This window comes from Diabrotica virgifera, chromosome 9 (assembly GCF_917563875.1).
Source record: "Diabrotica virgifera virgifera chromosome 9, PGI_DIABVI_V3a".
NCBI classification, from domain to species: Eukaryota; Metazoa; Arthropoda; class Insecta; order Coleoptera; family Chrysomelidae; genus Diabrotica; species Diabrotica virgifera.
Window position 1 is genome coordinate 36,329,499 of NC_065451.1, and position 27,960 is coordinate 36,357,458.

The window sequence follows — 27,960 nt, forward strand, 5'->3', positions numbered from 1 at the left end:
GAAAACAGTGAATCTTTAAAACACAGAGAGAAATGTGGTGGTTGCAATAAGTATACATAAAAAAAACTTTTGCTGTTTTACATCAAAGTTAATATTTCTGTTTAATCAAAATTTATTGAGAAATGAGAAACGAACAATATTTACATACGTATTTTATAACAACAACCAAGTCTCATCATTTTATTTTCAAAAAAATCTTACTCTAGACAAATTAAATACCAGCTGTTCTTTTGATCCATGTACGGTAATCGGCGACATTGGTAAATGCTCCGTAAGTGTTAGAATCTAGAGTCACATACGATGCAACACCTACTACTACACCATCATGTTCTAAAGGACCTCCTGAATCACCCTAAAATGTTTTAAATTATTATTACTTGATAAGCAAGACTGTAAGCAAAGCCGGCCACTCACGATACTGCGGCGTTGTTTAGTTTTGTCTAATTCGACTAATTGACAAAAATTTTGATCGTGTATGACTGTGCATCCAACCAAATCGTTACAATTTTACCACAGAGAAACTGGTTTCTATGCTACAGTACTGCAGAATAATTGATATCATCGACGATTTTGTCGAACGACACCACAGTGTCGTGAGTGGCCGGCTTAAGAGAACAACGATGAAATATAAAACCTTATACGGGATCCGAAAAGGAGGTCGAAATGTACCCAAGTACCCATCTACTTGCCGGATGAACCATTTTTTTATTACATTTCATACATAGACAAACACGACCAGCATGGGTTGCCTATCAAAATCGTGTCATAGCTATCCTTAAGGGGGGCCGTAGGGGTTGAAATTAACATCTTAAGCACATTTTTGTGAATTTTTTTTAAAGTATGAGAGAATAATTTTATTTTTAAATCAAATAAGCATATTAAGTATAATTCAAAGAATATTAAAAAAAATTCAACAAAGAATATTGAAAAATTAGCCAATGGTGGCAAATTTTTAAAGACACCTCAAAAAACAATGAATTTTGCGGTGGACATCTGAATTTATCATTGGATCATAATAGACAAAAAATTCAAAAATATTTTATTAGTTTATGGGTTTTTCGAGGTAACGCTGTCAAGTTTCTTTTAGTTTTAATGATCTTTGACTTTTTAGTATCACTCAAAGGTCAAAACAACAAAATCTTTTAGAGAAAATAGGGTGAAAATCAATATATTTATTATTGTTAAACAAAATATAAGCATAAAACAAAAAATATCTCGACAGTGCTACCTCAAGGAATGTCTAAAGGAAATATGTACAAAATTCCAGGTGAGTTGGTCAAGTAGTTTTTGAGTTACAATGTCTAGAGGCTTTGAAAAAAGCAGTTTTGAGAAAAACGCTTTTAAAGTATTGTCAACTTTTATTTTCAATTTTTTTCTGTCTGTCAAATGGTAAAGTGATGCATACCGGAATATGTTTTGTGAATAGCGGGGTAATTTACAAAAGAAAATGAGAACAGCTGTTGACCGTTTCTCACTACGCTCAAGCGCGCTGGCTCGAAGATGCTGCAAAGCGAGTCGAAGGTAGGGAGCTAGTGTTGAATATCGCTTTGACTCGCTTTGCAGTAGGTTCGCGCCAGCACGCTTGAACGTAATAAACAACGGTCAACAGCTGTTCTCATATTCTTTTGTAAATTATTCCGCGATTCAAAAAGATATTCCGGTGTGGATCATTTTACGATTTGACAGACAAAAAATAAATTGAAAATAAAATAAATAAAAAGAAAATTTAAAATTGGCAATACTTTAAACGCTTTTTTTTCTCAAAACTGTTTTTTTAAGACTGTAGCATTGTAACTCAAAAACTACTTGACCGACCCACTTGGAATTTGGTATCTATTTTCTTTAGACATTCCTAGAGGTAACGCTGTCGATATATTTTTTGTTTTATGCTTATTTTTTATTTAACAATAATAAATATGTTAATGTTCGCCCTTTTTTGTGTAAAAAATTTCGATGTTTTGAATTCTGAGTGATACCAAAAAGTCAAAAATCGTTATAACTAAAAAAACACGACAGAGTTATCTCGATATAGTATATTAAGTATGGAGAACGGTAAGGGTTTTATACCGATCTAAGACAATTGTTTGGAGGAGGAGCGGAGCGACGACTCCAATTATTGTCTGAGATCGGTTACCCTTAACGTTCGACATGCTTATAACGTTTTTTGCACGATTGATACCATTATAAATTATAAAATTAAACATTTTCGTCATATTGACTAGTTTCATTCATTTTATCAATATAGATACTTTGGTTGTTAGGTAGTAACTAGGGTGCATAACAACAATGGAGAATTGAGTTTTTATTTAGTTGTCAATAATTTTAAGTACAATTTTGATTATTATAAATTAAAATATGAGCGAAAGTGAATTTGAAGAAATTGAACGGGCTTGGGAAGAAGGGTGTTCCGCAATTATTCCCGAAAAATCCAAAATCCGTTATCAAAATACCTACCAAAGTTTTAAAAAATGGTGCGAAGGCAAGAATTTAAGAATCGAAGAAAAGACTCTATTGGCATATTTCGTTCAAAGACATATGCAGTTGAAAGCTCCTGGAATCCTCTGGGCAGAATATTCAATGATTAAATCCACCGTTTTTCTTTATGATGGCATTGATATTTCCAAGTTTTCAACTTTGATCGCGTATTTGAAGAGAAAAAATGTTGGCTATAGGCCCAAGAAAGCGAGCATTTTTACACGGGAGCAATTTGAAAAATTTCTGATGGAAGCACCGGATGAAGAATTTCTAGTTCACAAGGTAATATAAGCTAGTTTAGGTAAAAGAAATACTCTAATGAAGATTTTTTCATAATTTGTAGGTCGCAATGATATTGGCAATATCTGGTGCCTGTAGAAGAGAAGAATTATATAATATTACTATGAATGACATCCAACAAACCGATGGTTTAATGATTGTAAAAGTACCCAATACAAAAACGAACATCCAGCGTACTTTTACAGTCGTTAATAAACCAGACGATAAAATTCCATATTTAGAAATTCTGCAAAAGTATATAAAACTTCGTCCATTACAAGTAAAATCAAATCATTTGTTCTTAAGATACGCCAAAGGAAAATGTTGTGCTCAAGTAATAGGGAAAGGGACAATCGGGGGCTGGCCTTCTCAAATTGCCAAATTCTTAAATTTGCCTAATCCCGAGAACTATACTAGCCATTCGTTCAGGAGGACATCAGCAACGCTTTTGGCTAATAAAGGTGTTGATGTCCTCGGATTAAAGCGTCATGGAGGTTGGCGTTCATCGACAGTGGCAGAAAGCTATGTAGAAGATTCTCTTCAAAATAACATAGATTTTGCCGAAAAAATATTGTGCAATACTAGTAATACTACTAATGTATGCGATTTTGCAGGAGTTTCTGTTAGAAGTGAAACCACAGCCCAAACAAGTGGGATTTCATTAAATAATTTAACAAATTGTACCATAAGTTTCAATATTAATAAATAATTCGTTAGTTTTCTTTATTCTTTCAAAAAATAAATTAAAATTAAGAGATTTTTTAACTCGACGGTAAGTGAATTACTTACCGTCGAGTTGGAGTACTTACCGTCGAGTTGGATTACTTACCGTCGAGTTGCTAGTAAATGTCACCTACTGACGTAAAATCTGTCACGGTAAACAATCAAAAATTATCAATCGTGCAAAAAATATATAAGCTAATAAAATCTTTTTGAATTTTTTGTTTACTCTGATCCAATGATTAGTTCGAATGTCCACCGCAAAATCCATTTTTTTTCAAGGTGTCTTTAAAAATTCGCCACCGTTGGCTCATTTTTCAATATTTTTCTTTAAATTTTTTTTTTGAGTAGTCTTTGAATTATACTGAATACGCTTATTTAATTAAAAAAAAAATAATTTTATCATACTTCCAAAAATAATTCACAAAAATATGCTTGAAATGTTGATTTCAACCCCTACGGCCCCTCCATAAGGATAGCTATGACACGATTTTGATAGGCAACCCATGCTGGTCGTGTTTGTCTATGTATGGAATTTAATAAAATAAATGTTTCATCCGGCAAGCAGATGGGTACATTTCGACCTTCTATTCGGATCTTAGACTATTATGGAAACAATGACGATTAACAAGAAAGGGAGGATAGCTTTCTGAAATTTGAAACAAAACAAATGAGAACAATGTAACAAGAAAAGGAATTTGATGAAGAATTAAAGGGACGAAAATATATTCAGATAGATAAAAGCTATTCGCTTGGAATGGATAGGACATATACAGAGGCACCAACACTCAGATATGTTGAAAAGGTTACCTAACTGGACACCACTATAGAAGAAGACATAAGAGCAATGAGTATTAAAGAGTGGAAAGTTCAGTACAAGGGCAAGAAGAAATGAAAAAGAGTCACGAAGTCACGACGGCAGCAAAGCTGTGTCAAACAAGTTATAAAATGGCATAGAGGAGTAATACACTTCAACCAAGAATAGGATTTTGAACGCCATGGCGTTAACTCTAGTTCTTAGTTTAGGGTTTGTAATGCTTCATGAATGAATGATAAATTTTTAATGTAAATTTACTGTTTTCTTTTAAATAATATTCTAAGATAGAGGATAAACTACTTCGTGTGTCTACTTCTATATATAATATATCAAATTATGATCAAAACAAAACAAAAACCTTAGTCATCCAATATGATATTTTTGAATATTCATATGTGTAGACACATTAAAGTGTAGACATATCACTGCTATGGGTCACGCTTAAAGGTCAAAACCGGACAGTAATATTCGATAAAGGTAAAGAGTATGTACACCCCAGCCTCTCTGTGAAAAAATCGATTTCACGTAAAAATTTTATACCGCGTGGTGAACTGTCAAAAGGGCCATAAAAAACCCAATGAAAAATTCTAAATTGTTGAATTCCTGTAACTATTTTACATCAAAGGTCATGAGAAAACTATTTGCAGAGAACTGAAATCTCTATTAAAAACAAATGTTAGATTTGATCTATTAATTAAACGCATTCCAAATATTAGTACGTTCTTTAACGGTAAAATATTGCAAAACCTCTAAATTTTAAAGAACCGCTTGGATTGACATGAAATTTGGCATACACATAGCTAACAAGTCAAAGAAAAAAAGGGATATTGTGCCGATATGTGCTTTTGCTCCGGGGGTGCTTTTCACCCCCTTTTGGGGGGAAAAAGTATTCGTCCAAAGTAAGTCCGGAAATTGATAAACTGACTAATTTTAAGTAACTTTTGTTCCATAGAGTTTTTCGCTATGTCAATACTTTTCGAGTTATTTGCCAGTGAATATGTTAATTTTCGTACTTCCGGGCCTAAAGTGACAACTTCACTCCCTTGTGACAGGTACTAAAGTGTCACATTTAATCCCTCCGGGATTAAATATTGACGAAACTCCCGGAACGATTAAATCACAAACAATGTTTCTTTACAATGACACTAGTAATGACAATGTTTCTAAATTATAACTGTCACAACGCAATGTTACTATGGTAACTTATTTTAAAGACAGTTTATTAAATGAGTTGAAGAGAGAAAAAACTGATTGAAATTATTGAAATAATTAATAAAATCATACCGGAAGTACGAAAAGTATCGTATATACCTTGCGACTGAAGTACATTTAATCCTTCAGGTAAATTATGGCCCTCCCTGCGGTCGGGCCATAAACTTTACCTTCAGGATTAAATGTACTACTTCAGTCCCGCGGTATATAATGTACTATTTTTCAACAAAATAACCACACTTTTAGACGGTTTTTTGCAAATAACTCAAATAGTACGTATTTTGTGGAAAAAAACATTCCTAGCAAAAATATAGCCCGTAAAAATTAAAAAAAAAATGGTGTATATATCACGTTTCGATACCTAGTAGAAGCAGAGTTATAGCTAATTAAAAATAGGTTCATATTCGTCAAATTCCAAATGGAATACTTTAACGTGAAATAACCAAAAATGAAGCACATTTCGGGGAAAACTCATTACAACTTATTTAAACTGTTTAAAAAAAACTTCATTTTTGTTTTATAAAAAAATTTCTAGCATAAAAAATAAACAAGTTACGCTCAAAATAAAATTAGTAACTTTTTGTTTTGGTAAAAAATCGGGAATATCACCCCCTAATTAGAACTTCAAATGAACTTAATCGTTACGACTTCACAAGTTTCTTGACTCATGTATGTATTTTTTATATGATCTGTAAGTTTCATCGGTTCAAAGTCCTTATTTTTGAAAGGGCTGTAGTTAGAAGAGGTTGAACGAGTCACTGATCACGAATGTATGCAAATTTAGAAACACCAAATCTCAATCAATTTTTGTCTAAGAGAAAAACAAAAAAACACATGATATTCAGAAAAGCAATGCTGTCTTTTTTGTTTTTCGAGATTTTTGGTATCTCTAACAATTTTAAAGTTATTTTGAAAAAAAGCAAACAAAATTATAATTTTTAAAAATTTTACTTTAAAGCCAAATTTTTTCCAAAATAAGCACTTTGAATCGATGAAACTTACAGATCATATAAACACAACATAAGTAAAATAATTTGTGGAACGGTAACGATTAATTTAATTTAAGTTGCTAATTAGGGGGTGGTCTTCCCGATTTTTGCCAAAAAAAGCGACCAACTTTATTTTGAGCGTCTTGCTTAAATTTAATGCTAGAAACTTTTTATAAAAACAGAAATAAAGCTTATTTAAAACACTTTAAAGAAGTTATAATGGGCTTTCCCCAAAAAGTGCTAAATTTTTTGGATATTTCACTTCGAAATATTCTATTTGAAATTTGGTGAATATGAATCTATTTTTCATTGGCTATAACTCTGGTTTTACGAGGTCCAGAGACCTAACGCGTACACCATTTTTTTTTTACTTTTTTACAGGCTATATTTTTTCTAAGAACGTTTTTTTTTTCGATAAAATACTTACTTTTCGAGTTATTTGCGAAAAACCGTCTAAAAATGTAGTTATTTTGTTGAAAAATGAACATAATCACTCGCAAATAACTCGAAAAGTGTTGACTTAACGGAAAAGCTATATAGAACAAACTTTACTTAAAATTAGTCAGTTTATCCATTTCCGGACTTATTTCAGACTTACATTTTTTCACCCCAAGAGGGGGTGAAAGTCACCCCCAGAGCAAAAGCCCACATCGGCACAATATCACTTTTTTTCTTTGACATTATGCATATGCCAAATTTCATGTCAATCCAAGCGCTTCTTTAAAATTTAGAGCAAAAATCGTGAAAGAATGGACTAAAACTTTTACAAGAATATAATACATTTGCCAGAGTATTATTAGTCCAATCGAGAGAGATTTCACCTCAAAATCATGCGAATAAGCTGAATTTTGCTGCAAATATTAATTTTGGGGCCCCAAAATGAAGCAAAAAAGATTTACCTTATAAACACCGTTTGTTCTATCTCCAGCACATATAACCCATTTGCGTAATATTTTTAGGTGATTGCAAGTTTTCTGAGGAAGAACTTTCACTTCAGCTGACTTGAGAATATCCGATTGGGGCCCATTTATCTAAAAACATACATGGTGTAAAATAAAATCTGACATCTAATCCAGTAGATATCTGTACAAGTGCCTACTCATACCTCAGATGCTCCCCAACCGGCAGCTACAAGCGATGTTCCCACTGGTAATTGGTCACCTTGGCTTGGCAAATTTGCTGGTTGAATCTTCGTGGAAAACTCAACTTTTTCAACCAGCTGAAATAGTTTAATATAAATGCCACTTTATTAAAATTAAAAACAATATTAACAAGCTGAAAATGCGAGCATTATCATAACGAAAACTTTGTTTATATACGTATTTAAATTCATAATATAGAAAATTGCTATTACGAAAAGCTGTTTAGAATTAAAAATTATGTTTTAGTGTGCAAGTATATCATTCTAATTTAAATGTTGTGAACTATAAAGATACTTTACTCGAAATTCATATTTTTAACATACCTCGTATAAAATTAATAAAATTTGATTCATCATAAATCTTAGACCAAGAAGAGATTTTTATGAAGAATAACTTTTCTTCGTCAAATTAAAAATACAACAGTTATAAATGAAAATGATTTTGGTATCCATAATTTGAGAAAATTGGTCAAATATTTTTTTCCATTAGAAGGATGTAATTTCATATATCAGGACATACTTTTTTTATTCCAAACCACATTTTAAATAATAATTTTCCAATATTGTAAAATAAATAATACATACATGATAAAGATATTTTTTACTGATGAACTTTACTTGGATCTACAGACCGAGCGAGTCTCGTAAATTCCACGGCTTTGCGCCACGCTTCACGCAATTGTATTTGCGTACTTGTGTTTCGAGTTGTGTGGTCGTGCGCTGGTCGAGTGGAGTTATAATTTACCAAATTTAAATATAATCGTTTCTACTGATTTATTATTAATATAGTATAATATGTATTATTGCTTTCAAAATATACTCAAATTGTATTTTTATACATTTATTACACATATTATTTTATATAATAATTAAATTCACTATAAAATGTCATTTATATTTTATTAATAGCTAAATTCACGAAGTGTCAAACTTAAATGTAAATAATAACATTTGCTTTGCTTAACAAATTCAGATTAAAAAAGTAGCCTACTTCTTAATCAAAGATTTCATTGTGATTGTGACGTCACATTTTAGATTTTGAGGTGGATTATCTCGAAGACGGTTAGAGATATTGAAATGCCGTTTTCAGATTTGGATTCAGAAGACAAAACTACATATAAGTCCATCGATATTGTAAGTTTGTATTGTAAGTCCATCCTAAGTATTGCAGGAGCGGCCACGCAATAACACACAGACTTTTGCAAATTTATAAACGAAAAGTTTTCGTTGAATATAAAACTTTTATTGAAACCAAGTTTCTGGTTTTTTTCAACGAAAGCATTTGACAGTGTCAGTCTTAGCGATATAATAAAGAAAATTAAGCAAAAAAGGATACCGGTAAACATTTTTGAAGTCATAAAACAAATGAACAATAACAACACGACAAAAATTAAAATAAACGGCACCACTACGGCCAACATACCAACACCAGGAGGAATCAGGTAGGGAGACAGCCTCAGTCCATTTCTATTAAATATGCTAATGGATGAAATAATAGAAGAGGTGGAATCGCTCCAACTAGGATACAGACTCAGCCACAGTAGAATCAGTATAGTGTGCTATGAGGATGATTCATCGGATGATGCAGCCCTGATTGCAGAGGACGAGGCTGACCTACAAAGACAACTTTATCGATTCATCAAGCTTGTCGACGACTCAACATGAACATATCCACGCAGAAAACAAAATGCATTACCATTGCGAAAGACCCAATTAGATGCAAGCTCGTAGTAGAGGGGAAACCCATAGAACAGCTAAACCAGTTCAAATATCTAGGTGTAAAGTTATCAAGTTATCATGAACCAGCCAGAGAGCTAAGAGGACAAATTAACAAGGCCGCTGTCTTGTCCGGATGTTTGAGAGATGTGGTCTGGAATAACCCATATATGAGAATGGACAGCAAAGTTAGAATTAATAAAATTTGCATCAGACCTGTTATGACATCCTGAATCAAGAGAAGACACCAATAAAACCAAAAGCATGCTACGAACAGCCGAAATGAAGACACTAAGATCAATAGCAGGGAAGACAAGAAGAGACAGAATACGAAACACTATCATCAGGGAACAATGTGGCGTGCAAGATGTAGTCAGATGGGCAGGCAAAGACGAAGAGAATGGTTCAGTCATGTAAAAAGAATGGAGGAGCACAGACTACCAAGAATTGCTCTAGAAGGAAAACCAGCAGACAAGCGTCCACCGGGGAGACCACCAAAAAGATGTAGAGATAGCTGGCAGTCTACCTATCAAGAAATACTTCAACATCGGAATTAATAGATCGACAGATCTAGAACAAGTATAAGAAGAAGAAGTTTCTGGTAACGCCTTCGTGGTTTTTATTATTTACAAATCAACGAAATGCTAAAATCATAGAAGGCCAGGGGAGATCTATAATTTCCGTCTCACTTCCTGTCTGTTCAGTGTGGCAGAATTACAACGAAAACTTGGTCCCGATACTCAGTTAGTAGTAAGGTTAATAGAAAATAAGGTTTACATGATATTAATAGATTTGCAAACATTATTCACGACGACGTTTCCGATAAAACAGATGTTAAAGATGCCCTCTGGCACGAATAAATCTGTAATTCTCGTCCGCAATTACGAAACGTCAAACGGTCGGTGGATCATATGTATCAGGCAGAGTACATTACAGTATTCAAAGAGACTCTCTGGTCGTGTGACAGGTTGTCACCTTCTGCTAAAACTATTGGCGATTTTAAGCTTGCACCGTTTTTGCGCCTTTTTCTGTACGACCGAAAATAGCACTCCACGATAAAATTTTTCTGCCGAACTGAATACCATCCTGAAGCACCTAACATTAACACGACATTCACGTAAGTTATAACAACTACGTTCGGAAACCAATCAGTATGTTTCGGAGCAGGACACATACAAATTTGAAGGCATATTATGCATTTCAGTACTGTTTATCTTGCCGCATACTAGACCAGTAAGGATATGCGAAAAAACGTCTATTTTTGGATGTGAGAGGTGGCATTCGGATTTTTGCAGATAAAGTTAGGTGACACTTTCAGTAGTAATAATTGACTTATGCTCCTTCTCAAATATGCCCGGAACATTAATAAAAAAATTTAAATATTTAAAAATTTCGAAAAACATCGATTTTTTTCTGCTTTCTTTGTTTATAACTTTAAAACGACTCGTTTTGGAACAAAGTCGTAGAAAAATAAAATAAAGATAATTGAATTTTGTATGATATACGACTGGAAAAAAATGTCTTAAGGTATTACCTTTTCTGCAATATAGCAATAAATACAAAATAAGGGGGCAAAATAAGTCTGTTGTTATTCAATATTTTTTAACCACTTTGGTGGCACTTAGAACCTTAGTAATTCACTTAGGAAATTCTTTGTAACATACTTAAATGGTGTACCAAATTTAATTAAAATCGACCTAATAAATTTTGCATAATAAATTTGCAATCTAAATGTTTTTAAAAAAGTTCAAATGATTTAAAATCTTTCTGAACAAAAAGTAGACCATTTAGAAGTTGGCTAATTTTTTTACATATAAAGAGGTGCTCTACCTATCTAATACACTTTACAGAATTAAAATCGGATTATTTAAGGGACCCCAGCAATGTTTTAAATTTATAAACAATTTTTTGGCTTATAAACAAATAGCTTTTTTTAATAATAAAAAAATTAATTTTTAGCAATGCAAATAATTAAAATCGGTATAGTTTGACTTAAACTTTCAAATGCTGTCAGCAGAATTGCTATTTTATTTTTTAATCAAACGTTATTCGCGTTCAAAAATTGCAATTTCTTTTTTGAAAGTTCCACCGCGTTTATCTCGAAAACTATGCATCCTACGAAAAAACTTGTAAGAATATTTTTTACTTAGAATTACCCAAGAAATACAAAAAAATGTTTTATTTTGCGAAAAATCGATTTTATGTAATTCCTCAAGTTCTTTGTTTATAACAATCTTATCGACATCCGGATCAACTGTTACCCAAAAAATTCGTGTTCTACGGGTCAAAATACATAAAAAACTTGGGTAAGTCCATCTAAATAAAGGAGCCCGTAGCACCCCCTCCTGACCACAGCACTAATTTGTTTATAAGCCAAAAAATTGTTTATAAATTTAAAACATTGCTGGGGCCCCTTAAATAATCCGATTTCAATTCTGTAAAGTACATTAGATCGGTGCAGTACTTCTTTATATGTAAAAAAATTGACAAATCTTTGTATGTTCTAGTTTTTGTTGTGCAAGATTTTAAAAAATTTAAATAAAAAAAAAACGTTTAGATTGCAAAATTATTATGCAAAATCTAGTAAGTCAATTTTAATGAAATTTGGTGTACGGTTTTAACACATCATAAAAATTTTTCTAAGTGAATTAGGAAGGTTCCAAGTGTAACCTAAGTGATGGAAAATCATTGAATAAAGACAGGTTTATTTTGCCCCCTTATTTTATATTTATTGCTATTTTGAAGCAAGGTTGATAAATTAAGACATTTTTAACTAATCGCATCTGATAGAAAATTTAATTATATTTGTTTTATTCCTATAGGACTTTGTTCTACAATAAATATTTTTAAGTTATAACCAAAAACGTAGAAAAAAAAAATGATTTTTTTTTTAATTTTTCAATACTTTATTTTTTTATTAATTTTCCGGGCATATTTGAGAAGGAGCATAAATCAATTATTATTAACGAAGTTATCACCTAACTTTATCCGCAAAAATCTGAATGTCACCTCTCACATCCACCTAAAAACAGATCCTTACTGGTCTATACAGTATTTTGTATTAAATGTTTTTATACCGTTATGATTTTAATCAAAACTTTGACTTAAATTATATAATGATACATACCTTAATAATTGCTATATCATTAATAACCAACAAAGGTATGTACCTTTCATGTAATTTCACATTTTTAACTTGAATTTTTGTTCCTGACTGAGTTATATCATCAGTTCCTGCTAGGATAGAGTATGATCTCCATCGGGATGAGCTAAAAATTACAACGTTATTAACAAAAATAGAAGAAAAAAGTTCTATTGTTTCTAAATTGTAGAGGTAAGTATTTACCGATAAAATGATATCAAAACACTCAAAATTTAAAAAACACAAGAGTCGCTCCATCAATAAAAGCATACAATAAAATATGTCTCCTTCCCTTAGTATCGGTGTGTTTTATGGATTCTATATCATTGCCCTACCAAATCCGTTTGATTCCACCTTTAGCAAAAATCCACGTTTCATTTAACAACGTTATTATCAGAGTAATGTTCTTGGTAGCACCATTTCTTTCATAGACCGACACACACGCATTAGTGAAATTTATTATTGTTCTTGCTTTGCTAAACAATTAAAAAGTGTGAAGAAGAAACAACAAACTCATATAAGATTTTTATTACTTAGTACTGATGACGTAAACAGTAATATCAACTATCACTCGTGCATATCTGTATTGATTTGAAATAAGAAATAATGTTGTTTTATCTACGACTGATACATAATATATGTATTATACTTGTCGTGTTTGCAATATAATGCCATATAATAATCCCTTAGGGATTAATAATGCGGGATTAATAGCTATTAATCCCTCTGGCACAACAATCACAAAATTCACCACGGAAACAAAATAATCAACCTCAAAAAGTGTCACTGTCAAACGAATAGTATATTTGACAGTTTGTGTTGAGATGGACGAAAATGAAGAATCTTTTAATTGTACACCACCAGAAATTGTAGAACTAGCTACAGCAACAGCATCTACCTTAATACCTGAAACATCGAAATCCATTTATAATAAAACGTACGCAACCTTCAACGAATGGCGTGTTCGAAACAACGCGAAATCATTTTCCGAAAATGTTCTGCTGGCCTATTTCGCTGAATTAAGTGCAAAATATAAACCGTCTTCATTATAGTCATTCTATTCAATGATTAAATCTATGTTGAGAATAAACCATGACGTTGATCTGGAAAAATACGGCAAACTAAGAGCGTTTCTAAAGAGAAAATCGGAAGGATTTCAAGCAAAAAAGTCTTCCACTCTAACCCCAGAGCAAATTAGGAAATTTATTGACAAAGCTCCTGATGAAATTTATCTTTTACATAAGGTAAATATACATATTTAATTTGATTTATTCAAAAACTCATATGCTTATTTGCTTCAGGTAATATTGATCATTGGAATTATGGGTGCATGCCGCTCAAACGAACTTTATCAAATGAATATACAAGACGTGAAGGATCTCCAAACAGATTTATTAATAACAATCCCCAAGTCTAAAACCAAAATTGTACGAAAATTTACCATAAACAGTACGTTTTACAATATTGTGAAGAAATACATCGATCTCCGTCCATCACATGTGAAAATAAATTCATTCTTTCTAAATTATCAAAAATCTAAATGTACATTACAACGTATAGGAAAGAACAAATTTGCAGATATTGATAGGCAGATTGCCAAATATTTAAACTTGCCAAATCCTCAAAGTTATACCGGCCATTGTTATCGCAGATCATCTGCCACTCTGTATATTGATGGAGGAGGCGATTTAACTGGATTAAAGCTTCATGGGGGCTGGAAGTCAACACAGGTAGCTGAAGGATACATTGATCAGTCTATGAGAAACAAGGCAACTACAGCAGATACTATCGCTAAAGAGATAAACAGTAATGTACCATCTTCTTGTTCTACAGCAATCGAGATCCCAAATATTTGTATTAAAAACTCTACTAAAGTTAATGATGATTCTCAACCAATTCAGTTTATTAATTGTACTATTACTAATTTTAATGTTTTTAACAAATAAAGTTGTTCATTAAAAATCTTAAATTAATTAATTTGTCGTAGATAAAGTAGAGTATACTACTCGCAATAATGGCTCTCATTCCCTCGGAATGTTACTCCCTCGCCGCTAACGCGGCTCGGTTCGTAAATATTCCTCGGGAATAATAGCCATCATTATTGACTCGTGGTATAATCTACTATTATATTGTTAAATATTTCGGAAAAAATGTTCATTTTATCATTTACTGCCCGCAGTATATCCATTTATACATCATTTACTGTAGAGATAGCGGTTTTTGACAAAACACCGGTTTTCGGTTATACTGTTTTTTTACTTATGGTATAACCTGGCTGTTATAACCGTCCAAAAAACCGGTTGATCCAAAAACTGGTTGTCGGTTGTTTTAATCAATAGCCAATAACCATTAAGTTACAATGTTACATTAATTTAGTTTGTATACTCCATACTCCATTCAAATCGATATAAATATTAATCACATCGATACTATCGAAAGAATTATATCGATACCAAGATAATCGATCGATAAAATGGTATTGGGATCGTACCTAATTGGGATTGAAAATAGAAATCAGTCAACAGTGTTGTCAAATCGATTTCGGTTTAGGTCAGCTGAAAATTTCTTCATCGCGCTCTCGAGGGTGAAAAATTTCCCCATTTTTGCTCTGAATGCATTATTTTTTCCAGAGGTAGTAGCTAATCCGGTTTTCAACGGTTATTACTGTAAAAAGAAAAACCGGTTATAACCGGGACAAACAACAACCGGAAAACCGATTATTGTAGAGTAAAAAAAAAACCAGGTTTCGGTTATAACGGGTAGGTTTTTCCCATTCCTAATTTACTGTCTGCGACCGTTGTTGAGATTGTCCGTTGAAAGGAGTTAAAAAGTACAGGTTTATATATCGTAGACTGATTTTTGTTTTAAAAACCGTTCGCAAAGAGGAGGTGGTCGGCGAAGGGAGGTGTTTGTTACAAGAGAGTTTACTATACAAAACTTACAATCCAAAGCAGTGAGCTGCTGTAAGAACCGTATCTTCATTCAGCAGGGACCCACCACAGAGGCGTCTAGAACCCAAATAAAGTGAAACTATCCAAGGGTGGTCCTCTATATTAGCCTCATCTCCACCAAATATTCTGAAGTGGGTATCTAAAAATATCGAGAGAAAAATAGTAACTAAAATTACTGAATTATCTTTTTATGTATAGAAATAAAATTTCTTTAAAATGACTGCCTCTTTGAAGGAATTACACCAGAAAAATGGAATAGTGCCATTATGATAATATTGCATAAAAAAGGGGATCTAACAGAAATTGAAAACTACAGACCTATCAGCTTGTCATTTCGTTTATACAGGGTGAGTCATGAGGAACTGTACATACTCCTACCTCGTATAGAGGCTCCTATGGGTAATAACAAATGACCATTAAAAAGTGTCTGCTCCCATTGTTTAATAATATACAGGGCGAGTTTCGCATTTTGACAGAAATTTGTATTCGTCATAATTTTTGAACGGTCAGATCGATGTGTCTCTTATTTTGGCCAATCGTTACACTATTACCACCTAATCAACTAATTTATTCAAACTAGAAAAAAATCAGGTCCGGCTTTAAAAAAATTAGTTCGTTTAGGTCTTAGAAAAAATTTCACCCTGTATACGCTTTTTGAAAACTCTAATATGAATTTTACAAATTAGACAAATAGGCAATTAAAATGGCATATTTATTTTTTTCCGCACACGATTACTTAATTTTTTATAAAAAAATCAAATTTCACTATGAATTAAAAGTTTGGTAAAGTGAACCATAGATTAAAAAAAAAATAACTTTTATTACAAAAATTAATTTTTTTGCACAAATAAGTAATTTATGTTACCATCCAATCAACTGATTTATTCAAACTAGAGAAAAATCAGGTCCGGATTTAAAAAAATAGTTCGTTTTGGTCTTAGAAACAATTTCACCCTGTATACGCTTTTTGAAAACTCTAATATGAATTTTACAAATAAGACAAATAGGCAATTAAAATGGCATATTTATTTTTTCCCCACACGATTACTTAATTTTTTATTAAAAAATCAAATTTGTCAAAATCGAAATTTTCTAAAAATGAAAAAAAAATGAACTCCGGTTTAACTCGCTACAACTCTGTTCCATTTTAATATTTTTTTTTCTGAAATTTTTACAGCACATACCTCTTACCATTATGAAGACTATGAAAATTGTTGTAGACTTTCAGTCTTCTTCTTGTAAAAGTTGCAAACTTGTAAATCGCAAAAATTAGGTGGAAAAATTTAAAATTTATCAATTTGATCACGTCTATGTTAAACTATAGAGTCCAAAAGAAGTGTTATGGGAAGTTTTAGATCTAGACGTGTTATAGAAAAAAAAATGGTAAAACTTTTAATTTTAAGAAAAACGTTGTTTTTGTAAATTAATTTTTGTAAAAAAAGTTAATTTTTTTAAATCTATGCAAAAATTTTGCCAAACTTTTTATGCATAGTCAAATTTGATTTTTTAATAAAAAAAATAAGTAATCGTGTGAGGAAAAAATAAATATGCCATTTTAATTGCCTATTTGTCTTATTTGTAAAATTCATATTAGAGTTTTCAAAAAACATATACAAGGTGAAATTTTTTCTAAGACCTAAACAAACTAATTTTTTAAATCCGGGCCTGATTTTTTTCTAGTTTGAATAAATCAGTTGATTGGGTGATAACATAAATTAAATATTTGTTCAAAAAAAAATTCATTTTTGTAATAAAAGTTTTTTTTTTTTAATCAGTCAACGTTGCATACATCCCTCAGAGACAGAGTTTAAAGTAAAATAATTAGGAGAAAAACTGGTGTTACGGACGCAGTTAAAAGAATTACAACGCTAAAATGGAACTGGGTTGGACATGTTTCCAGATTAATAGATGGAAGATGGACCAAGAACATTTTATTTTAAATACTAAATACATAGTATTTTCCAATTCTGCATATAAAAATTCATTCAACAACAGAGTGAACAGAGAACCATATAGGTATATCTACTAGTAAAATTATTCATCCAACTTTATTATACCGGGAAAATTCCGAAAGAATAGCTAATATCTGAGTTCATCCCAATTAGCCCAGTAAATAAACGGGAAATTCGGCGATACCGTGTAATTTTCAGGGCCAACTCCGAATTGCATGAAAATTTGGATTTAGGTTCTACTTACCCTCCACTTCAAAGTTGAAATTGTGCCGTTGGTTGCTTGGGGGGTGACAGTCACCCCTTCTGGGGGTGAAAAAACATACGTTCAAGATAAGACCGGAAATGGATAAATTGACTGATTTTAAGCAACTTTTGTTCTATAGAGGTTTTTACGTAAGTCAATACTTTTCGAGTTATTTGCCATTGAAAATGTTGATTTTTCGACAAAAAAAACTACGTTTTCAGACGGTCTTTCGCAAATAACTCAAAAAGTAAATATTTTATCGAAAAAAATATTCTTAGCAAAAGTGTAGCTTATGAAAAACCCAAAAAAATGGCGTATCAGTAAAGTATATCAATCAAATAAAAACAAAGTTGTAGCTAATGAAAAATACGTTCTTATTCGTCTAATTCCAAATCGAATATTTCAAGGTGAAATCACCGAAAAATTAAGCATTTTTCGGGAAAAACCTATTTAAACTTTTTTAAAGTGTTTATAAAAAGCTTTGTTTTAATTGTTAACAAAAGTTTTAGCATTAAAAATAAGTAAGTTACGCTCAAAATAAAGTTGGCCCTCTTTTTTTTTTGTAAAAAATCATGAAAATCTCGCTGTGTTTAACTCCCCAAATGAAATTAATCGCTACCGCTTTACAAACAATTTACTTACCCATCTATTTTTTACATGATCTGTCAGTCTCTCCGGTTTAAAGTGTTTATTTTTGAAAGGGTTATAATTGAGAAAGCTTGAATGGGTCACTAATCACGAGTATATGCAAATTTTGAACAGCCATATCTTAACCAATATTTGTCATACAAAGAAACAAAATAGACTAGCATATTTACAATAGCAAAACCTACATTTTTTTGCTCTTTAGGATTTTTCTTACCACTAATACTTTTTAAGTTATTTTGAAAAAATGAAATTTTTAAAAAATTTTTAGAAATTTTTTTTTAATATAAAACCAAATGTTTTCAAAAATAAGCACTTTACACCAATCAAACTTACAGATCATATAAACAATACACACACAGTTAAAATAGATGGTAAAACCAAATGATTAATTTCATTTAGGGTGTTAAATAGAGGGAGGTTTTCACGATTTTTTTACCAAAAAAAAGGGGCCCAATTTTTTTCAGTGTAACTCGTTTATTTTTGATGCTGTAAACTTTTGTAAAAAACAAATAATAAGCTTTTTTCGATACTTTAAAAATGTTAAGGCTTTCCCGAAAAACGCTTCTTTCTTCGGTGATTTCGCGTTGAATTATTCGATTTGGAAGTAGACGAATAAGAACGTATTTTTCATGAGCTACAACTTTGCTTCTACTCAATTTGTAGACTTTACTTGTACACCATGTTTTTCGTTTTTTATAGGCTACACTTTTGCTAAAAATATTTTTTTCGATAAAGTATTTACTTTTTGAGTTCTTTGGCAAAAACGGTCTGAAAACGTAGTTTTTTGTCGAACAAACATTTTAAATCGCTAATAACTCGAAAAGTATTGACTTACGTAAAAAACTTTATAGAACAAAAGGTGCTTAAAATAAGTCAATTTATCCATTTTCGGCCTTATTTTAAACACGCGTTTTTCACCCCCCGAGAAGGGGTAAATGTCACCCACCAAGTAAAAGCAACCAACGGCACAAATTCAACTTTAAAGTGGAGGGTAAGTAGAACATAAATCCAAATTTTCATGCAATTCGGAGTTGCCCCTGGAAATTACACTCCAAAACGGTCATTTATTAGGCTAAATACCCAAAAAAACCCAACGCAATGAATTGTGTGGAATATAGGACGATCAATTTGATGAACCTTGTTTTAAAAGTTTTCTATCCATGAATGTGTCTACAAAAAACTAAACGATAGTATATAACAGGAAACCAACTGGGATTTAGAAAAGACTTTGTCACTGAAGAGGAGTTATTTAATATACTTATGGTAGGGGAGCCCAAGCGGGGATTTTAGCAGTTACTTAAGCGCGTCAGATTATCATATGGGGAGAAACCTGGTACCCTGCAGATGTACCTCTACCATATATTGGCTCTTAACACAGGGGAGTTCGTTAAGGGGGGCCCGAAAAAAATATATCCTTAAAAATACTCAAAATTGTCAGATTAAGATAAGGTAAGTTAAGTATATGCATAAGACTGTATATTTAAAAAATCTGACGATTTGAGCGGGGCGTAAGGAAATGGGTGAGTCAAAAAGTTTCACAAAAAAAGCGAATATTTCACGAAATAAACGTCAGATCGAAAAACTAAAAACTACGTTTTCAATATTTTTCAAAAATCTATCGAATGATACCAAACGTGACTCCCCACGGAGAGGTGTGTGGGGTAAATTTAAAATTTTAAATACAAATCCCGCGGTGTATCGAAAAATAAACATCAGATCGAAAAACTGCAAAATACACTTATTCAATATTTTTGAAGAATCTATCTAATGGTAGCAAACACGACCCCCCAAGGAGCTGGGGTGAGGGGTTACTTTAAAATCTTAAATAGGAGCCCCAATTTTTTATTGCAGATTTGAATTCTTTACGTAAAAATAAGCTACTTTTATTCGAAATATTTTTTCGAATTATGTATAGATGGCACTATAATCGGAAAAAACTATTGTTGGAAATGGAAAATTAAATTAAAAAATGGAAAGTCCCCACTAAAATGGAAAATTTTACTTAATTTTTTTGGTTTGAGGACCTAATAATCACAACCCAATAGGTTCCCTCAGCGCTCAAGTGACTGCACATTTAGCATACTTTGCTCCCCTACTATTACAAACGCTCATAAAACGATGTCGAGATGTCACCAGTGACGTATTCATATGTCTGGTTGACTTTGAGAAAACCTTCGACAAAATACAGCATAAAAGGCCTGCAAACATATATTATTACGGAACACAGAAATATATGTAGTAAAAATTGGCAACGAACTTAATGAAAGTGTGGAGATCAAAAGTGGTATCCGGCAGGGGTGTATATTATTCCCCACTCCTATTCAATATTTATTCCGAGGAAATATTTAAAAAATGTATGGAAAATTCAAATGAGCACATAAAAATAAACGGTGGGTTAACCAATAATATAAGATATGCCGATGACACGGTGATCCTTGCCATTAGCATTCATGAATTAAAACAGGCAATGGAAAGGGTTAATTTACTTAGTGATGAATACGGCCTGAGCCTCAACTTCAAGAAGGCAAAGTGGATGCTGATAAGCAAGAAGCAACAACCTGCTCGACAGTTAAGGATAAACAACATACTATCTCCAGAAATAAAAAAGTCTCTAGCTCAAAAATTAAGTGACTTATAACGAAAAAAATGTTAGTTCCTATTTTTTTCAGCGAAAAAGTAATTGGAAGCAACCACCTAATCACCACCCTAATTAAAATTAGTCTTTGACCTTCTTTGGTCTTCTTTATTTATGTATTAGTAATAGGTTCTAGAAATTTGAATGTCTTAGAATGATTAGTTTAAAAAAATGGAGTTAAAAGCGAATAACGAATTTTTGTAGTTTGGAAAAAATGGCCTTTTCTTCAGAATAGAAAGATTAGCATCAAAGATACGAAAAAAATGTTCAAATATGAAATTGTAGCTTATTTAATTCCCAAGAACCTTGTTTACAAAAAAATTTTTCTACGGCAAAAATTGAGTGAGCTGTTGACAATTAAAACTTGGAATAGCATGCAAAAACCAACTTAACCAACCTTTTCAAAGTCATTTCTTTTTGCGACTGAGGATTTTAAAAAGATCTTAACTTAACAGGGTTATAGGTCTTGTAAAAACCTACAAAACTCTTTTTTACCAAACTTTCTAGGATAAAAAATAAAAAAGTTACGGTTAAAAAATCAATATATTTTTTTGAAAAAAAGAAGGAGAAATCCAATTGGAAGCATAATAATGTATGTTAGCGGTATTTTTAGTCAATGGCCTTATTCGTTCTTCTTTATTTATGTATTATTAATCTATTCTAGAAGTTTAACTGGCTTAGAATGATTAGTTTAAAAAAAAAAAAAAGAATATGTGTGTACTTTGTACGCACGTAAGAAGTTATACTTCTATTATATGATTTAAACGAAATTAATATACTTTTTATTTATATTTTGTTTAAATATTAAACTAATTTGTACTTACTACTTCTCAAACATTTTTATTAGAACAGTGCCAAAAATTAAAATAATAAAAGAATAAAACACACACAAACACATTAAACAAGCCACAAATGATGTCTGAACATTAATTGTCGAAAATTTTTTTAACTAAATACGTATTTTCTGAAAATACAATTATATAATAAATATACTTACAATCATAAAATGTATTAAAAAAAAACAAAAAAGAAAAATTCTATTGGGACTCGAACCAGCACTGATAAGCGCGGTTGGTATTGGAATTCATTCGCCTTCAACGCTTAGCCACGGACACTATGTGTCATTATTTACGAAGATCGACTAACTAAACGGATTAAACTTGTGATATTTTGATATTTTGAACATTGTCAAATTATTTTAATTTTGAATTGAAATGATTTAGAATTGAAAAAATACAACAAAACATAGAGTAAGAAAACAATATATTAGGTGAATATTGATAGAAATTTTGATGGCAATCAAATTATATAAATAAAAGTATGTATTACATACTATGTATTTTGGCAGATCAAATAGGTAGGTTTATACCCATGATACATTAACAATTATTACGTACCTGTTGCTTTTAAAAACTATTTAAAAGTCACTACAATATTATGTACTTTTTTGTTTCTGTCCTCACAACAATAAAACTAATATATTATACATTTGTTTACCTTTACCTTTACCTCCAAACCACAGCTGTCCTACAGCTGCCATATCGGATAATTTTTGACATGTCATTTGAACATCCAATCAGAACAAAGTTATAATGCGCATGCGCCGGGCTGATAGGTTTTAACATATAAAAATTCACCCTCTATCGCCGGTAAAGAAATATAACTTCAAAAACTGGAGTTACAATCAAGTAACGAATTTTTGTAATTTGGTAAAAAATGTCATTTTCTTCAGAATGGAAAGCTTAGCATCAGAGATACGAAAAAATGTTTAAATATAAAATTGTAGGTACCTAATTTAATTTCCAAGAACTTGGTTTGAAAAAATTTTTTGCACGATTGATCATTTTTGACTGTTTACCGTGACAGATTTTACGTCAGTAGGTGACATTTATTAGTAACTCGACGGTAAGTAATCCAACTCGACGGTAAGTACTCCAACTCGACGGTAAGTAATTCACTTACCGTCGAGTTAAAAAATCTCTTAATTTTAATTTATTTTTTGAAAGAATAAAGAAAACTAACGAATTATTTATTAATATTGAAACTTATGGTACAATTTGTTAAATTATTTAATGAAATCCCACTTGTTTGGGCTGTGGTTTCACTTCTAACAGAAACACCTGAAGAATCGCATACATTAGTAATATTATCACTTTCGCTCATATTTTAATTTATAATAATCAAAATTGTACTTAAAATTATTGACAACCAAATAAAAACTTAATCCTCCATTGTTGTTATGCACCCTAGTTACTACCTAACAACCAAAGTATCTATCTTGATAAAATGAATGAAACTAGTCAATATGACGAAAATGTTTAATTTTATAATTTATAATGGTATCAATCGTGCAAAAAACGTTATAAGCATGTCGAACGTTAAGGGTAACCGATCTCAGACAATAATTGGAGTCGTCGCTCCGCTCCTCCTCCAAACAATTGTCTTCGATCGGTATAAAACCTTTACCGTTCTTCATACTTAATATACTATTTTCTACGGCAAAAATTGAGTGAATCGTAATAATGAGTATATGGAAAAACATTGATTTTTTCGATATAAAACCAACACATTCGATAGCGAATAAATCGAAAACTATCAATTTTATCAAAAAATGTATAGAATATTTTTTGCTTAGAATGAATATTTTTATCAACTTTTGTAGTCAAAATGTGTCTTTTTATTAATGTTCCGGGCATATTTAAGAAGGAGCATAAGTCAATTATTATTGTTGACGTTGTCACCTAACTTTGTCTGGAAAAATCCGAATGCCACCTCGCACATTCAAAAATAGACATTTTTTTACAGATCTGCCCTGGTCTACAATTATAACTCAAGATATTGTAAAATTAGTGCACACTGCAAATTGCAAAATAATTATTTTTCGAAGCTTTATCGATCGTAACTCGGCTTCTACGCATACAAATGAGCCTTAGAAGATCTCATTATAAACCTTAATGAATAGGCTTCCAAACAAAGTTTGTTAAATTACTTTGTCTTCATCTGTTTTAAAGTTATACCCGTTTGAAGTTATATATATATATATATATATATATATATATATATATATATATATATCGGTTTTAAAACGTTCTCCTACGTCTTCCGATGCCTAGTCGCCATTCACTTCGGTCCATCCAAAGGTCTTCATCCAATTCTCTTTCTCTCATTTCTCGATTTATGCCTTCTCTCCAACTCAGGCGGGGTCTTCCTCTTTTTCGTCTACCATGAGGGGTCCACGTTAGGATTTGTTTCGGGAGTCGTTCTTCGGACATTCTTTGTACGTGTCCATACCATCTAAGCTGTTTGGTACTAATGTCATCTACTATTGTGTGTTTCACATTCATTATTTCCCTAATTCTGTTGTTGGTTACCCTTTCTAATCTTGATTTTCCTGCTGAGCGCCTCCAGAAATCCATTTCTGTTGCTTCAAGTTTTCTCTTGTATCTTTCTTTTATTTGCCATACTTCACTGCTGTAAGTGATTATACTCTTAACAATTGTATTGTATATTCTATGTTTGTTGTTGTTTGATATTGACTGGTCCCAGAGGATGCTATTAAGAAGGGTAATTGCTTTTCTTCCCTGGTTGTTTCTTTCTTCTATCGTCCGGTCTACGCTTCCTTCTTGTGTGATGGTCATACCAAGGTATTTATATGCGTCGCAATGTTTAATAATTTCGCCATTCCCCAGTGTAAGGTCCTGCTGTGTCCCACCGATACACATATATTCGGTCTTCTTTATGTTTATTTCCAAACCACCTTTTTTGTACTCCTCTATTAATTTCCTTGTCATATATTCTATATCATCGTAGTCTTGCGCTAGTACAAGTTGGTCGTCTGCAAATGACAAAGTGTATATTGTATTGTTGCTGACCGTTTGAAGTTATAATTTTCTTAAAAAAATTGTGCATTATTTGTTTATAAGGGTTTCAAGCAAATTTGAGCTGTAAACATTTATACTTTAAGAGGAAACAGTAGCGATCAACAGGTAGCCAAAACGCGTTCCAAGATTGCGGCTGTAATTTTGAATATTTTTTCGAGATATTTGGCACACGTATTCGTAATATAATAAAGAATGGCGGTACAGAGCCCAATTTGAAAAATATATTAATATGTGGAAATTATTCTGTAATTAAACACAATATTAAAAAAAAACGAGCCTGTACCGCCATTAAGAAGAACAAAAAAATACACTTTCTTCAAATAAACTTTTTTATCCGATGCCTAGATTTTGTGTCATTTTGGAACTACCAATTTTTTTTATTTCATTAGTAGTTCCAAAATGACACAAAATCTAGGCATCGGATAAAAAAGTTTATTTGAAGAAAGTGTATTTTTTTGTTCTTCTTAATGGCGGTACAGGCTCGTTTTTTTAATATTGTATTTAATTACAGAGTAATTTCCACATATTATTATATTTTTTAAATTGGGCCCTGTACCGCCATTCTTTATTATATTACGAATACGTGTGCCAAATATCTCGAAAAAATATTCAAAATTACAGCCGCAATCTTGGAACGCGTTTTGGCTACCTGTTGATCGCTACTGTATCACCTTAACCTTCGGAGTACGGAGATTATTTGACTTACTTAGATTACGATGATGGGTCAAGCGTGACCCATTCTCATTTTTTTTATAAGGATGTTTTAAATAGTCAGTATTATTAAACAGTATCTTTAATTCAACAAAAAACAAACAAAATCCTAAATTATTGTATTTATATTTTTTAAGATGGTTACCCATGGGCATATACTAGTTCGCTCCAGCGGCCAGATTTTAATACCTTACAGAAAACGGGCATAGGTAAATTTGCTCCGGCCATATGTTTGAATACAGTGGAACCTCGATAAGTCGGATTAATCGAGACTGCGGCCGATCCGAGTTATCGAAAATCCGAGTTAGCCGGAGAATATGGTAAAAATTAATAAAACACGGTATAGTTACAGATAAACTCCATTATAATTGCAAAAACATGAAATACATAAAATATGCACAATAAATCTAAATTACGTACAGTTGTATACAGTATTATTTATTTCTTGGTAAAAAACTTAGTCAAAGTGAAAAAATGTTTGTTTTGTCTGATGAAAATCGGTTCGGGTTAGCCGGACTTCCGGGTTATCGGAGGCCGACTTATCGGGGTTCCACTGTACGTATACCCGTAAACAGAGACGGCTGCGATTTAGGTGTACCTACAAACATATTGAAAATATTCTTCAAAATCCGAAGACCGGGTCAGGACTGACCGGGCATCATAGATGTTACGTAGAGGAAAAACTGCAATTTGCATGTTCACGAATTATATACGAAAAAATAGATTGAAACAAATAAGGAGAACTTACGATCAATCGGATTTGTAAAAAAATTATTTCATAAAATATTCAGAAATAACTGAATTTCGGGTCACGCTTGACCCAGTCTTCGTACTCCGAAGGTTAATTAACAATAATGATAGAAGAACTCAAAACGAACAATTTGAGACAACAAGATATCGTCTCACAGTCAAGTATGTAAGTATAGATATCCATATAAAAATGGATTGAGTTCTTTTGCAGCATCATCATTGCATATAAAACGAGCATGTATGTTGAGGCGGCATACACACAATTGACGTGCCTTGATGATGCTGCAAAAGAACTGGATTCACTTTATATGGATATCAGATATCATATAGATAATTAGCTCTGAAGCCCTAGAAAGTTTTAGTTCTACTGCTTACAAGAACAGACTTAGTACCACCATGTAACTGTAAAAATTTCTCTAAGAACTTATGCAGATGTAAAAAAAGCTGAGATTCCCTGTATATCTGGATGCAGATGCATGATACAAAATGTTTGTAAAAATAGTATATTAATAAATAATATCAACTTACTTTTTAGTTATATTTCTGAAATATTAGTTTTTAATGTTTTTTTTTTCTCATTTAGTACAAAAAATAGAAGACAAAGTAAATAGAATAAAAGGTGATACGAGGTACAGTATGATGATTTAATTATAAGAATTATATGATAAAATTTTATTAGGATCTTTAAAAAAGAAAAATAAAGATAACGTATATATACATAGAAATTATAATTTGCATCGAGAAGTTAGCGCGTGAACCTTTACGCGGCCTTTACGAGCCGATCTTACGCCTCAGAGCACGCTATTAAAATATATAATATATATTTTGGCCAAAAATAAACTTACGAACATTTTCGTAAGCCCAAAATGTTGCTTTTGATTTCTTCTACCATTATTGTTAATTAAAGTTTAAATGTTTATAGCTCAAATTTGCTTCAAACCATTATAAACAAATTAATGTACAATTTTTTAAGATAATTATAACTCAAACGGGTATAACTTTAAAATAGATAAAGTCAAAGTAATTTAATAAACTTTGTTTAGAAGCCTATTCATTAAGCTTTACAATGAGACCTGTTGAAAAATTTTAACAGGTTTCAACAAGGCTCATTTGCATCCGTAGAAACCGAGTTACGGTCGATAAAGCTTCGAAAAATACTTATTTTGCAATTTGCAATTTGCAGTGTGCACCAATTTTACAATATCTTGAGTTATAATTGTTGGATTTACGTTTAGTAAACGTTTTTTCTTCGTTTTTTATTAACGAACAAATTTTATTTCAAATATTCTTTTTTATCTCTTTTAGTTTATGAGCCAGAGCCTTTAAACAATTTATAAACAATTAAATTGTTTATAACAATTTTTTGACCACTCGGATCGAAATCCCCCCTCGAAATTCGTAATCAGCAGCTAAAAATCCATAAGAAACCGTTGAGTTTCTCCATCAGAATTGAAAGGGACACGGTGACCTCTATTTGGCGCCTAGACTACATATTATTTTGCATGAAACACTTATGAAAGATATAGAATATTCTAGCTTACCTGCAAGAGGATTGTTGTTGAGCAGTAAAGTACACATTATTATTGCAATACTCCATGCAAAATTTTCCATTTTGAACACGAAAATCGATTCAAATTTTGGTAATACTAGATATGCAAAAAAAATATGGATTTATAACGTAGAAGGTGCAAGGTAAA

At 31.7% G+C, this 27,960-nt stretch overlaps 1 protein-coding gene across 1 annotated transcript; it reads right to left on the reverse strand.

The window, feature by feature from the left end:
• Positions 1-94: 94 nt before the first annotated feature.
• Positions 95-27,960, reverse strand: LOC114329381 (mast cell protease 1A-like). Its single transcript, XM_028278461.2, has 6 exons — positions 27,805-27,960; positions 15,434-15,581; positions 12,477-12,618; positions 7,598-7,711; positions 7,392-7,523; positions 95-352 (listed from the first exon to the last, which is right to left on the reverse strand). Exons 1-6 carry the CDS (start codon positions 27,872-27,874, stop codon positions 212-214), a joined length of 747 nt encoding a protein of 248 aa, XP_028134262.1. The 5' UTR covers positions 27,875-27,960; the 3' UTR covers positions 95-211.